At 40.7% G+C, this 14,866-nt stretch overlaps 1 protein-coding gene across 3 annotated transcripts in view; it reads right to left on the bottom strand.

Moving 5' to 3' along the window:
* The window catches only part of LOC111148214 (IQ motif containing GTPase activating protein 2), a 281,437-nt gene that overhangs the window by 62,177 nt on the left and 204,394 nt on the right, over positions 1 to 14,866 (bottom strand). For 2 of the 3 annotated variants that reach the window (XM_022504674.1, XM_022504675.1), the window contains 4 exons: positions 12,330 to 12,420; positions 7,514 to 7,681; positions 4,398 to 4,540; positions 2,335 to 2,505 (listed from right to left, as the gene is read on the bottom strand). In XM_022504674.1, coding sequence (XP_022360382.1) covers positions 2,335 to 2,505; positions 4,398 to 4,540; positions 7,514 to 7,681; positions 12,330 to 12,420 — 573 coding nt within the window. The remainder of the gene's footprint in view (positions 1 to 2,334; positions 2,506 to 4,397; positions 4,541 to 7,513; positions 7,682 to 12,329; positions 12,421 to 14,866) is intronic. The other variant, XM_022504676.1, reaches the window with a different exon arrangement.

Below are 14,866 nucleotides of genomic sequence, written 5' to 3'. Positions count from 1 at the left end.
GAAATTCTTCCATCTCCTGGGCTAAGAGCATCCTTAAATGTTAGTTTACTTAATTTATATATATAATTTATAATCCTTTTCTTTTGTTTTTAAATAAAATATTCCTTATTGTTTGAGATTATTTTCTGGGCCACTCATTTACAAATACAGGCAATGTTACCAGGGCCTTCTCACTGCTCAAAAGTAGTATGGCTGGGTGGCTCAGTGGGTTAAGCCTCTGCCTTCGGCTCAGGTCATGATCTCAGGGCCTGGGATGGAGCCCCGCATAGGGCTCTCTGCTCAGCAGGGAGCCTGATTCCCTCTCTCTCTCTGCCTGCCTCTCTGCCTACCTGTGATCTCTCTCTCTCTGTCAAATAAATAAATAAAATCTTAAAAAAATAGTATGGCTTTTTCTCTCTCACTGTTTTCAAGAGATTCTCTCCCTGCAGGGAGAGAGACAGGACACCTTACTTTACAGGGGAAAAATCCTATGAATGACAGTGAATTTCTGATGAGACACATTGGGTACCTTCTGATATATTCCATTAAGTATTCAAGACAGAGGACTGGCTAATGATGCCATATATTCTCTCTACCACTATTCAGTTCTTTGGGAGGAGACCGAGGGGAGTAGAACTGAGGAGGGGCTGGCCTTAGCCTGGGAGCCTTTTCTCTGAATTTGTTAAGACTACTGTATCTGGGACTCAATGAACCAGCTAGGAAGGTTGAGCTCTTTCATGGAGGGGAAGTCCTCACATTTGAGATCATTCCCATAATTCAGGGTGAATCGGCCGCATCGACAAAAAGTGAGAGTAGCATAATATCCGTTGGTTCATGACCTTCTGGTTTTGTAGGTCAGCAAGTTTATGCTGAATATGCATGCCTCTCCAGTCTATAGCTTGCCTTTACACCTCCGGCTCTCCTCATTAAAAAACCATCAGAAGAGTTGAGGGGAAAAACAAACAAAAACAAAAGAAGGAAGGGTGACTTCACAGTTCCATGGCTTCTTTAGTCTTATTGAGTCTGCTGAGATGGAGGAAAAAGGCTCAGATGATAGCTTCTGCTCTTCTCCTGAACCTTCTCATGACTTTGGCCCTGGGTCCCAATATCAGATGGACTTTATACCAGTGTGCTCCGCAGAATGTCCTCCAAATACAACACTGCTCCACGCCCTGAGACTGGACAGCTTACGGTTGGTCCAAATTGTGTCAGGTTGGCTGACACTTTTAAATTCTGTGTAAAATTAGAGCCTTAGCATCAATGGAGAGGATTCTCTCTTCAGGCTTTTTTAATTTCCTGTGTGTTTTATCTACCATTTGTTTAAAGAAGAAATAAAATGGAAAACTTACTGGTTAAGCTAAGAAAACGTCTTTGTCCAGCTTATGGGAGAAATTTCTTCTAAAAATTAATCATTTCTGCCTTCTAACATCTTAAGCTCTGAACAGATTCAAATATTTGAGCACCTATCATACACAAGATACAAGAATACAAGAATTTTAAAAACTTTTATTTTCTGCCCTGGATGATATTATAGTTAGGTGAGGAAAGCAGGTAAGCACACCAATGATCACAAAAGAGGAATCTTCAACTTAAAAACTTCCATTTTGGGAAATTTCTTAGTTATTGGCCAATGCAAAAACCCATCAAATGCTGTCCGTCAATAACAGTATCACTCTGGATGCACAAAAAAAGACATACAGCCCTTTGGAAGCCAGCATGGTGGTTGGTGGAGAGTGGTAGGAAAATAGAGAGGAGAAACATCTAAATTTGACCAGTCCCTCTCTTGGCAACCAGAAAGTTCAGAGGAGTCATGCAAGCTTAAGAACAACTCAAGACCAACCCGGCAGGAAAGAAGGATTTCTCCTGCAGGCCTAAATGAAGAGTATGTAAGGGAGAAGAGTTTCTTGGAGAGGCTAAATCCATTTCATCAGCTCTTCTGTTCTTTCCTTCTAGAAGAACACAGAAACAGGTGCCATTCAACATGCACTAGCCACGGAAAAACCAATTCATAAAGCACCTAGTATAGAAAGTAGATGACACAAGGAGATCCAGCTTTTTAGAGAAACAGGATTTCAACTCTGATCTGAGGAGTCCCTCTGGCTCCAGCTAGGTTGGTGGTAGGCAGACCTTGGCAAGTCCACAGTACCCCTTGATGGTCTCCAAAGGTGAATAATCATTCAATGTCTTTCCTATCTCTGAGCCTTACTAAGCCAGATTTGGGGGCAATGATTAAGGGGAAAATCTGCAGTCAGATTTGTTAATTGGAATGCTGGAAGTTGACTGTCAAACTAACAAATGAAGCATCTCCAGGGGATAGCACAGTTTGCTGTAACTAGTGGTAGGTAGTTGACATACCTGTATTTTGGCCACATGCTTTTCTTGTTCATACAAATATGATTTCCTAGCTTCGTACTCTTTCTTAAGAAGGGATCCTGCACTTGTGGCTTGAAGGCGAAGAAGCAAATCACCAGACGCAGACCACATCTTCTCACGGACATAATCTGTTGTGACTTTCTCAACAATGTCCTGGCAAGAGATATTTCTTATGGTTACACTTCACACATCAGGTGAAAGCAGCATAGAGAAAAGCTTCTGGAGATTATATCTCTGAGAAAATGATATGGAGAACTCTTTCTGGCCTGGTTTAAAAGGAGATTTGACCAGAACCAGGGATGGACTGACTTAGCTTCTTCCTAGCAACATGTTTTAGAATCTTCTGAACTCGGAGCTGAGGTGCTCTGAGAATTTGGTTGAGTGACCTCAGAATCTGGAGGCAGAGGTGCCAGCAAGGACCAGGTGTGAGGCCGGAGCTCCACAGTGTAAGTGGGACAAGGATGGTAGCAGTAGAAATAGGCTTACATATCAACTCCTCCCTCCCCAGGGCTGCCAAGGAAAGGACTGCAGTGGCCATGAAGTCTTCTGGCTCCTCTGCCCCATTTCTTGTCCAGGCCACAGTAGGCAGACCTCTGCAATGAGCCTGGAGCAGCTCAAAATAAACTTGGGGGAAGATAAAAGACTTGGGGCAGAAGGAAAAGGGATGGGAGAGGAGAGACAGGCTATCATGGCCAGACAGGGGAAACCCTGTCTGAATGAGAATGAATGTGGAAAAAGGAGAAGGGGGGACTGTGAAAAGTTTTTCTGTGGATTACGAACTGGGTTTGCTTTTTATGTTCTCTGAGAGATGCAAGCCAAGACTGGACTCACGTCTATTGGCTGGTGCCTCTCATTCCGTGGGGAATGGGGGGCTAATTTAAACAATTAAAACTGACATCACAAAAAATGCTTAAAAACCTTTAAAAGATGACATATTAACATTCATGAAATCAGTACTTTTAGATTGTCTGGAGAAAAAAATATATATATATATTTTTAACAACGTAGACCTTCCACTTTTTAGTAATCCTAACAGAATGATGCTCAGTTTCACAAAGTTACTCCCAAGGCATCTTTGGACACCACTGGAGTAATTGTTGGCTTCAAATTATAACACTTTGATGCTGCTTCTTCACAGTTTGATATGTCTTTTCAACTACAGCATCAGGTTTTTAAATATTGTCCACAGTTTCATTTTTCTAACAAGTAGCCCCGATGATGAACTGCCACCAGAGTATTTTCTTGTAAATTGTGACAATCTTGGATATTTGAAATTAGTTAATTAACTATCTTCTCTTCACTGTCTTCTCATCATTCACGATTTCTGGTGGGCCTGTCAGTCCAGGCCACAGATTTTTCTCTGAGTTTTAGCAAACATCATAATGGTGATTCGATCCTCAAACTTGCTATACTGCAGTATCTTTGATGCTGGCAACTTTGAAGAACTTTGTAAGACCTACATTTGTGTGCTCTTCCTTTCTTTTTTCTTTTTCCAAAATGGAACTAAATTATTATTAGTATTTTCTCTTTAAATATACTATAATGCATGGTTCAAACAGAAATTTTCACTTCTTGTGGGTCCAACTTTGGTCTCAAGTCCAAAGACATCTTGTGAACATCTTTTCAAGAGTATTTTCCCCCAGAAAGCATTACTGACTTTTTAAAGGTCGTACGTATCTCTGTGGTAGGCTGTGAGGGGGAAAGAATAAGACTTTCCAAATACTGACAACCAAGTAATTATTACTAATTGAGCTTTTGTGTCAAGGCAAACCTGAAGATTGATTTCTTAGGATAATGGACCATTCCAAACAAGCTACAAAAGCTTTTATCCCCTTGCTCGGTCTGGTGGTGGTATGCTAATATGGAAATAATTGTAAAAGTTAGCAGCCATGCAGCCATATACAACTGCATTTATGAAGATTTTACTCTATATCCAGGCTTTAATAAATCAGTTATTTCCTCCCATCACTTCCATGATCCAAAAACAGAAAAGCAATCACACTTATTTTTTCATAGTACAGTTTCATTAAACATGAAACTCCTACCTCAATTTCTTTTTTCGTGAGCCATGATTCTTTAGGCAAGTATGGTTCAGGTGTGACCCAGGAACTCTCCTTTGAATCGATGTTGTAGTAATACTCATATTTATCCTGCAGGCTGAATTTGAGCCAGGAACCTTCAGTAGACACTAAAAAAAGAAGTTTGTTACATTCCAGAGAGAAACACTGAAACCTTGAACACTAATGTAGTTTCTCCAATATGTAAAATGATCTAATAAACAATTTTTCATCAAGCATTTTGATGGCCTAAGTTAAAATAATGAGAAATGACTCATTAAATGGAGTGAATTCTATGTATTCAATGGAAGCTCTCAACTCAACCAAATCAAGAGGAGGACAGAGGGATGTGTAATGCTAGGGCTCTGGACCTCAAATTTCTCATGAGGAGAAGAGTCACAAATGGCCATTAAGAAGGAAAAGCAAACAAAGAATATGTGTCCCTGGTAGATATGAACAGCACGACAAAAGGACAGAGGAGACCAACAAGCAAGAATCTTCTTTGCTTAGGAAGTCTCCCAGCAACTTCTCTGAGAAGGAGTGACCTGGAAGGAATGTGACCCATTATGTAGGGAAAGCCAATGATCTGCATGAAACCAACAGAGAAGTGACTCATCTTTGCAGACAACTTTATCTAAGGTAAAGTAAGTACGGAGAAGGAAAATGTCCTGGTTTGACTCACCTTGTTCCACCCAACCATACAAAATGAGAAAAAAAATTGCAGAAAGGACTTAATTTGGGGGGAAGGATGTACTAGAAAAATAATCTATGGCACTCATGGCTTCATTAGTTAAGAAGAACATCTCCACCTCATGAATCCATGGGCTTTATTTCATATTTAGAAATCTGTTTATTTTGTTGAATGGCCATGATTCCTGTCCCAGACCAGCAAGCTAAAAACAGCAACAAAAATAAACATAAAAATGATCTGACCTTGATCAGTCTAAGCCAACTGCTGTCAAGTGAGCCTTAGACTAAATGTATTTATAGGGAAATCGAAGTTCAAGTGAATTTCCTTACAGAATATTTAAATGGACTCAAATAATTCAGCAGAGGTAACTTCAAGGCCCTTGAATGTGTTTTGATTATTTATTTATTTGGTTTTAAGTGCTCCTCAACTGTTCTGTTTGTTACTGCCCAGGAAAAGAGATGTATCTCTTTGCAAATGGGCAGTCAGACACCTGTTATCTGTATAGACATACTGGCCTACCAGAACACACACTGTACAGTCAAATTAGGATGATCATAAGTAATCATTATGGATTTAAGGTAACTCCTGGGTTTCTGAATTGGGAATCTGGGGATATATGACTACATGCACCAGAACATGGCATAAAGGAAGAGGAGTAGGCAAGGGTAGCGGACAGAAGATGGACTTGAACCTGAACTTAACCCCTGAATTAATACTGTTGTACAAGTCTTTCTCCATGAAGGATGAGGTAGGGGACATTACAGTGACTCTGAATGAAGAGATGTGAAGGGAATGGAAAGGGAAAGGGCAATCAGATGCCAGGTAAGAAAGAATGGCCAATAGCCCTCTTCACACTTCATCAACGGGCAATTTGCTGAATTGAAGGGTGCAATCTCTGGGTTGGAAAGACATCAGGTAAACTTAAAAGTACATAGGGTACTATGGGAAAGTCTTCCAGCTGAACAATAAAAAAAACCCCACCCTTTTCCCCTCCAATTCTACTTCTTAGGCCATACACTGTCACAGTAGCTTCTTAAAGAAGAGGAAGTCCAAGACCTACGATGTGGTGCAAATAAACACCAGCCTCTGAGTCAAGAGACACCCGGATCCTTGACAGGACACGAGGTTCTCAGTAACAATCTACGAAAGGAACAGTATGCGGACCATCAAGAATTAACCGCTTTGGGTTTGTCATGGGCTTCCTCTGACTACAATCTTAGAATGTGTTTCCAAATCTGAGAAATGAGTTTCAGGCTCATGATCTCAAAGATACTTTCCAGAGCTAACACTTCATTGTCTGTCATTGGATTGAATAGGCATAAACACTTGCTGAGGTTATGGATCTGGTCTCTTGGACACCAGTTCACTCTACTTTATTTCACATGTTCAAAATTGCTCTTTACTCCTACTCAAGACTGTGCAATCATCTACCATTTGTTTCAAAAAGAATAAAGAGGCACGCCTGGGTGGCTCAGTTGGTTGGGCAGCTGCCTTCGGCTCAGGTCATGATCCCAGCGTCCTGGGATCGAGTCCCACATCGGGCTCCTTACTCGTCAGGGAGCCTGCTTCTCCCTCTGCCTCTGCCTGCCATTCTGTCTGCCTGTGCTCGCTCTCTCCCTCTCTCTCTCTGACAAATAAATAAAATCTTAAAAAAAAAAAAAAAAAGAATAAAGAGAAACAGGTCAAGGTAGAAATATGTTCTCTATATATTAAAAAATAAAAGGAGGGATATAGGTAATCCCAATTTTATTTTTCAAATGTAATGAATAGATTGATATTATCTAGGTAACTCAGCAGAAAGACAGAATAAAAAGAATATAACTAAACTCTCGCTAGCATTGTTTCTATGGAGCTAACAGTTGTTCTTAATTATTTGTATTGGCTTGATTTTCTGTAATAATTACACATTATTTTTTAAAAAATCAGTTTGTATCACTAGAGAAATGGATCAACAAGGAAACTCTAGATAAAGAATAATCTCCTTAAATACTGTATTTCTCAAGTTTATGAAAGCACCCATGCATAGCCAAGTTAATCCAAGCTTTAAAAAAAAAAAAAAGGCCACGTCTAAAAATTTTTCTTTATCAAGATAAGAAATATTTTTTTCTTAAAGATTTTATTTATTTGATAAAGAGAGTGAGAGCACAAGCCAAGGGAGAGGCAAAGGGAGAGGGAGAAGCAGGCTCCCCGCTGAGCAGGGAGCCCCATGCAGGGCTTGATCCCAGGACCCTGGGATCATGATCTGAGCCGAAGGCAGACGCTTAACCCACTGAGCCACCCAGGATCCCAAGATAAAAAAGTATTTTAGAAATGTTCATCTGAAAGCATTATTTGTTTTAAAACTAATACAAGACCAGAGACAGCATCATATTCAAAACGATATTTAGTTGGCGCTAAGGACTAAAAAGCTTACCACTTTCAGATTTGTTCTCTTTTGCCTTTGCAAGGGCATCATAGTACTTGTCAGCACATTCAGGGATTACATCATTTGTGTTAGACATAGAAGACTTTAAAACAGACAGAATATCACTTGGCTTTTCTTTCTCCAGACACTGATTAACATCGATGACCAGTGTGACCCCTGCATCATGAAAAAAAAGGTTTCTGTTAATGGTTATCTTCTACTTAGCCTAGAGGCATGTAAAGATATAATTTAACCTTTCAAGAATGCATTGGCAATAAACCTTTTTACCCTTTCAGAGTATGCAACACATATACCCACGACAGTTACCAACTCACCTACCAGTTTAGGTTGTAAGAACACAGCCCCACAGAAATGCGGTTTATTAGAAATCATGGAGTGTCCAGGTTACTCTCGTGTGGTGTGAAGCACTAGGTCCTACTTGCTCTAGTGCTCTATAAGTGGGGACAGTAGATATGCAGTCCTGACGTAGGTCATCAGTCAGTATTTGAGAACTAATCTTATGAAGACATTTATTTTAGAACAAGTAAAAGTCCTGATGTTCTCTTGTATAGCACTAGTATACTTCACAAGATCTGTCATTAACAACCTAAACAAACATTCTAGAAAGGCAACAGGTACAGCTGGTGGACATATGCAATCGACTTGGTTCTGGAGCCAGTTTAGACCTAGAAAACATCTTATCTAATTTTAAATTTCTGCCTCTCCCCGCAAATCAAACCACACTGAACTCTTCATTGTCTAAACAAGGTTAACATGGTGTATTCTTTATTATCCACTTCTGTTCCAGCTGAGAATATTCTGGCCCAACCAATGAGAGTACTGTTTTCACAAACCATCAATGCACTGAGTTAGAAATCTAGAACAAAAAATGGAAGAAACCAGGTTAAAATACTTTGTAGACAAAGTTTTTGATGAAAAGGGGGAGAGATGGATATTCTTTCTCTTTCAAACATGCACATGTCAAACTCAACTGTACACATGCTTCATGGTATACTGATGTCCTTGAATTATGTTCTCATGTTTGTGGAAGTATGAAAGCTGGAGGGGCAAGAAAAGTGGAGTTTGACTTTACGTACAGCATCAAGAACTTCTGTAGCAAATTTCAACTGCTGCAGAACAAAAGGCCCAGCAGTGTGCTCTTGTGCTTGTAGGACTTAATAGGAATAGACCAACAGCTCCCCTTTCCTCCTCTCCAGGAAAGCTTTCAAGGATGGGACAAATGCGGTCCTAGTGTTCAAGAGGTTTGTGGTCTCAGAGAAGCAGAAGGAACAAGTAAATGACAAAGAATCCTCACATGAATTATATCTGACAGCTTCACCTAACCCAGTAGAACGGCATGTTTCTTAAAAGATGGGTAGAATAGAGGCACACATTTCTTGCACTAGAAATGTGCTGTATCATCGAGTGCTGACCCGCAAGTAGGGCCCAACAGGTTCATTTTCTAGGTAACCAAAGCATACTCCTCCTCTTAAAAGAACCATTTTCTGTAAAAAACCTAAAGCCCTGGAGAAAATCCTAAGAGAACAGTGCCTCTTCCTGCTCATCATTTTATCTACAGTCCCCGGTACACAGTAGGTGCTTAGTGTTTACTGAGTGCTGCCAGAAGAGTCCTTCCTGTCATTCTACTGTGCTATAATCAATACCATGAGTGGTATTAATAAATATTATTTATTGTAGTTCAAGTACTATGGAGGTGTGTTTGGGGTTCTTTGTTCCTGCACTAAAATGGCCTCAAACTCCTCTGCCTTTTCGTTGTCCCCTCCTGTCTTGCCAGTTCTCCTCTTGCTGCCTTGTGCGCACACAGAGCAGCCAACACCTCACTGCCTGATGTGCTCTGAGCTGTGCAGAGATATCACTGAACTAGTTAGTGTTTTGCCCAAGATGAGAACACACAGCTCCAGTTATCTCTCCCAGGGGTCCTCAACGAGCAGAGGAAACCAGGTCCAGGGCACAGGCTTTGAGACATGGATTTTGATTCCTTTTTTGCTTCAACTGTGGGATATGGTTTAGCTCCAGATAATTGAAGATGTCAGATAAATGGTCTACATAAAGTCAGGTATGTTGGTGGTACGGAACAAATTAAGAAAACTCCCATTAATCTCCTAAGAGACCCAGAAGAACGCTTTGTGTGATATCTTAGGCCATATACCGGCGGTCTTTCTCTAAGGCACATATTCTCTCCCAAGAGGTGAAATAATCCCTAGAAGGGCAAAAAAATTGGTTTTTGGGGGGGACGGGGCAAAACATCTTTTTTGTGTAGAAAGTATAGGCCTACCTGTGGTTCATGAATAGAAACACAATAGATCTGTGATATTCAAATTTCATGGTGGGAAGTACTCAGGGAAACTCTACCTAAAAAGGTTCCTTGCGATACAATAATGGGAGAAGTTTGGGAAATACTGCTCTCAGGAGTCAAAAGTGGAGACAGACCTACTTTAAGAAAGCATGGGTCTCCAGTGGACATGAACATGGGCCCAAACGTAGGAGACTTGAGTCACTCTGCCCTTTTAAGTCCTGTCTGTGGTAAAACACATAGGGCAACACTTTTCCCAGACTACCTGGGAGTGGGTTTGAAGCTTACAACATGTAACAAGTATCTGTTTCAAGCCTTCATACGAAGGATGAAGAATGCTTTTAAAGGTAAGATTAAACTCCTTTTTGACAAACTGGCAAATTCTCATCTTGATGTGAGAATATAGAAGGTTTTACTTCAGAACATCTTTTTGTTGTAGAAGATACCACGTTTATTCTTCTGAGGTACAGGACTGAGGTGGAAGACAGGATTTTAAATGTGTGGGTCTGGAGTGGACCGTCACACGTATTTGAGAGAGCCTCTGGGTTGCAGAGTCAGTAGAACCATGAGGGTCTCAATGGGGGAAAACAGAACCAACTTCACAGTTTTAGGCCACAGGTAGGAAGAACACAAATAAAATGAATGAAAGGACTTCTAAATTGGTTTGATTTCTAAGAGAAAAAGGGGAACCTGAAACGGCTGTTTGAGTGTCTATTTTTACCACCTTATTTTTTAAATGCATTTCTTCAAACTATGGCTTCCTTCAGGTTTATATTTAAATTTAAATTTCTTATGGACACATCTCAAGTTCATTTTATTTTTTCTTAAGGATCAGAGTGCTAGAACAGAAAGACTTCAAAGACCCTAAGGGTATAAAAATTCAGGTTGGAGAAATGCACATATTCTTCCAGGCTGAGGAAATAAAAAACAGATGTTCCCCCAGGGAGCTGCCAAAGTTTAAAAGCACATCTTTGGGGGCAAGACTCAGGCATCTCAACAGCATCCTATGACCTGATACAACAGGGTACATCCTAATTGTGCCATGAATGGACAGGTTAATGAATAACACTTTCAGGAATCTTCATTTAGGTAGGTTATTTGTATATGTAGAGTGCTAGTGTATCATTCTTGAAGCTACTTTAGAACGCCATGTGATTTTTCATACTATTCCTCTATGAAAAGAGAGATTTAGAATAAAATTAAAAGCTTAATCATTTGAGCCAATGAAGGGATTTGGCCATTTGCGGATTATGTCTATTCCATTTAGGTGTTCGATAGCTGCAGAAGGAATCATGGCTGGTTTGAGGACCCACTGGGAGAAAGAATGAGTTAAAATCCCACTGATCACTTGACCTCCGTGAGCCCCTACTCTGACTGGTGGGTCACAGGGATGTTTTGGGTTTCCTGGTATTAGTGTCCATTCAGAGCCAGTGTCCTGTAATCCCTGAAAAGTCTAATGGTGTGCTTTCCCCTTGGCCAGCCACCACAGTCAAAGATTGAAGACCTCTTTAGGGGAAGCCTGGAAGAAAGACGAACTGTGTAAAATTTTGATAGTGTAGCAGTTCGTTCTCAAGAGGACCTGGTCTCCCCTTCATTCAAGGGGTTCTTGGTCTGTAAATGATTAGGTATGGGACTGATGGAGCGGCCATGACACCCTGCTCTTGTTATTCAAGGTACACTTCTGTTCATTTGACCTAGAACTCTTCTTCCACTTGTACAAACCAAGTATGAATTTAGGAGACAGTCTGTTTCATTTCTAGGAACACCGTGGTCAATCAGCCAATTCGACTGGTCTCTATGAGTGGGATGATTCTGATGACGGCTTTGGCTCTGCTGTCCATTACAGCAACCACACCCACTTGCCTTTGGTGATTAAATTCTGCCATCTGGCCTCTGGGGCCTGCCACAGATTTTGGACTTGCCAGGCTCCCTACAACAGCACGAACCAATTCCTTAAAATAAATCTCCCTCTTCCTCTTTCTTTCTCTATGTGTATATATACATACTACATACTTTCCAGAGGAACAACTATTTATCTACACATACACAGATACACACAGATACAGGACTATATATGTAGCTCTATTTTTTTTTCCAGATGAAAATATATATGTAGTTCTGTTTCTCTGGAAAATCCTGACTAATACGATGGAAAGCATGGAAGGGAAGAGAGACATTTACTAAGCAGATGGGGCTAGCTTCCTAAGGATCAAGATAAAAAAGGGGCTTGATCACACTATAAATTTGAGAGTTTAGAAACCATTTTTTGCTTTCTAGATTTTGTTCAGCAACATCCTCAGATTTCGCTAGAGTTAGCACCCAATCACTGAAAATAGTGCCACCACCAGTGAATCTTATTTTTCTATATACACGCAAGCACTGAAATTGCTAAGGATCCAAATCTTTTCAGATATTAAAACAATATAATTTTAAAAATTACTTGAATAAAAAACAACTCAGTGGTTTAACCAGCAAGGCACAAGGGGCCGGCAAAAGGAGATGAGGGCTTACATTGTTTTGTTTTGTCCTTGTCCATGTTGGCCTCATTGACTGCATGCTGTATTTCATCCAGCCAAAGAACTTTGGAAACACTCTCAGAGTCCTGGGAATATTGTCAGAGAATAAAAGAAAGAACAGTGAATCATGATGAAACAGAATCTAGAACTGCTTTTCAGGAGCCCATTTTTACAGTTTCTAAAAAGTCTTAGCCAGCATCTACCAAGCACTGCTGTACACTGTACAAATTTTTAACGAAATAACCCCCAAATCCAACCTCTTCTTCCTTCTCTACTGTCACCCCTTCAGTCCAGCCTACTATCATCTCCCACCTGGATGGGTGCATTGGTCTGTTTTTTTTTTTTTTTTTAAGATTTTATTTATTTTATATAATATTTTATTTAAGATTTTATTATTGACAGAGAGAGATCACAAGTAGGCAGAGCAGCAGGCAGAGAGAAAGGGGGAAGCAGGCTCCCTGCTGAGCAGAGAGCCCAATGTGGGGCTCAATCCCAGGACCCTGAGATCATGACCTGAGCCGAAGGCAGAGGCTTAACCCACTAAGCCACCCAGGCGCCCCTGGTCTATCTGTTTTTCTGGCTTCCAAGATTGCCCTCTACCACAGTGGTCCTCCACAGAGAAGCAGATATTGTCTTCAAAATGGACGTCTCACTGGACGATCCCTCTGCTTAAACTCCTCCACAGGTTTTTCCCTTGCATGGAGGAAAAAACAAAAGTCGCTTCCCGGGGACTGTGGGGATCTAACAATCTAGCCCCTCCGACCCCTCTGGCTTCACTCCCAGTCCTCTATTGCCTGGCCCAGACCTGCACACCAGCCTCCTTCAGAGCCAGGCATCCTGGCTGTGTGGGTTGTTGATGCTTTCTGACCATTCAGGCCTTAATTCAAATGCCACCTCCTCCACAAAAGCCTTCTCTGCATCCTCTCTCTTAATCACTAACTGTGGTACCCAAGGTGACCCTGGGTACCATAGGGTATTTTAAATTTCAGGGAAATACAACACCATTTATCAGACACAGAGACAAAAATAAGGCAAAGAACCCTCAAAGAACCCTCAAGGACCTAACAATTTAGTAGAAAAGATAAATTTATCTAAAAATAATTATACAATGTGATCAGGGATATAATAAACTTGCCCAAGATTACAAGGAAATACTAAGGAAATACTAAGGCTGTGATGAACAGAAAGTAGTTCATCAGCGCTATGGAGAACCAGCTCCAGCATTTTGGACTCCTGATGGATAGGTGGGTTGTAGAAGGAGAAATAACATTCACCAGCTCTTCTGGCAGGCTTCAATACTATCTCCCTCAGAAACTAACCTGAGATAATGTTTGTGGAAAGCATTATGAAAATGAGACAAAGAATCTTTTTTTTTTTTATAATTTTTTTTTTTAATTTATTTATTTGACAGACAGAGATCACAAGCAGGCAGAGAGGCAGGCAGAGAGAGAGGAGGAAGCAGGCTCCTTGCCGAGCAGAGAGCCCGATGCGGGGCTCGATCCCAGGACCCTGAGATCATGACCTGAGCCGAAGGCAGCAGCTTAACCCACTTAGCCACCCAGCCGCCCCGAGACAAAGAATCTCTTATTTTAGCCTGTAACATCTGGGCTAATGGAGACCAGGCCTGGCACCTGCTTCTGCAATCATGTCTAGCTAGCTAGCTCTGTCACATGTAAACTGTCACCTGTTAGCAAGAGTCTCCATTTCTTAAGAGAATGGACGGGAAGGATTCAAACAGAAAGCAAGACAGGAAATTGAAGACTATAGGAAGAATGAAGAGACCGGGGAGTAGGAGCTGTTTTCTTTCTGTTTCCAAAGTCAAAGAAAACCCAAACACTCTTCCCAAGTACAGCCTAAAAACTATGTTCCATGCGAGTTCATTTATGTCTGTTTCCATTTTTTTGAAGAGCATTTACCAAATTCCTTCATAACTTATCGCTGTAGAAGATACACCATACAAACTTTGCCAGATGAGAAGGAAGTTAACAATCCCACTTCAAAGCTTAAAGTATCTGTTTTATCAGACACACCATGACTCGTTACACTAAAGGATGCTAGGGTTAAATACAAAACCAGGAGTAAAAACTGAATCCCACCAGTTTAAGGTCTCCTTTTAAATTGCCCACTAGAAGTCTGGAACTATATTTATAGGATGGTAAGGACCCTACCTCTAGCTAAAGAGCTTCAACATAAGTTACAAATGGATTAAGTTACGAGAAGCTGGGTCATCTGTAAATCAAGACATCAATTCCTGAATTTAGATGAATTCTAGACAATTTTAATTAAACAAAGAAGTACCCCTTTCACTATTTTGTGGCATTTTGGTTTTTACTGCTACAATAAAACAGCTTTCAAGTCTCAGCTTCTGTTATCATATATTATGTAGTTGAAGTACCATTTACTTTTTTTTTTTTTTTTTAAGATTTTATTTATTTATTTGACAGAGAAAGAGATCACAAGCAGGCAGAGAGGCAGGCAGAGGGAGAGGGAGAAGCAGGCTCCCTGCTGAGCAGAGAGCCCAACGTGGGGCTC

Source organism: Enhydra lutris, unplaced genomic scaffold (assembly GCF_002288905.1).
Source record: "Enhydra lutris kenyoni isolate GAN:26980312 unplaced genomic scaffold, ASM228890v2 scaffoldscaffold19, whole genome shotgun sequence".
NCBI classification, from domain to species: domain Eukaryota; kingdom Metazoa; phylum Chordata; class Mammalia; order Carnivora; family Mustelidae; genus Enhydra; species Enhydra lutris.
This window is presented reverse-complemented; position numbering and strand designations above follow the sequence as displayed.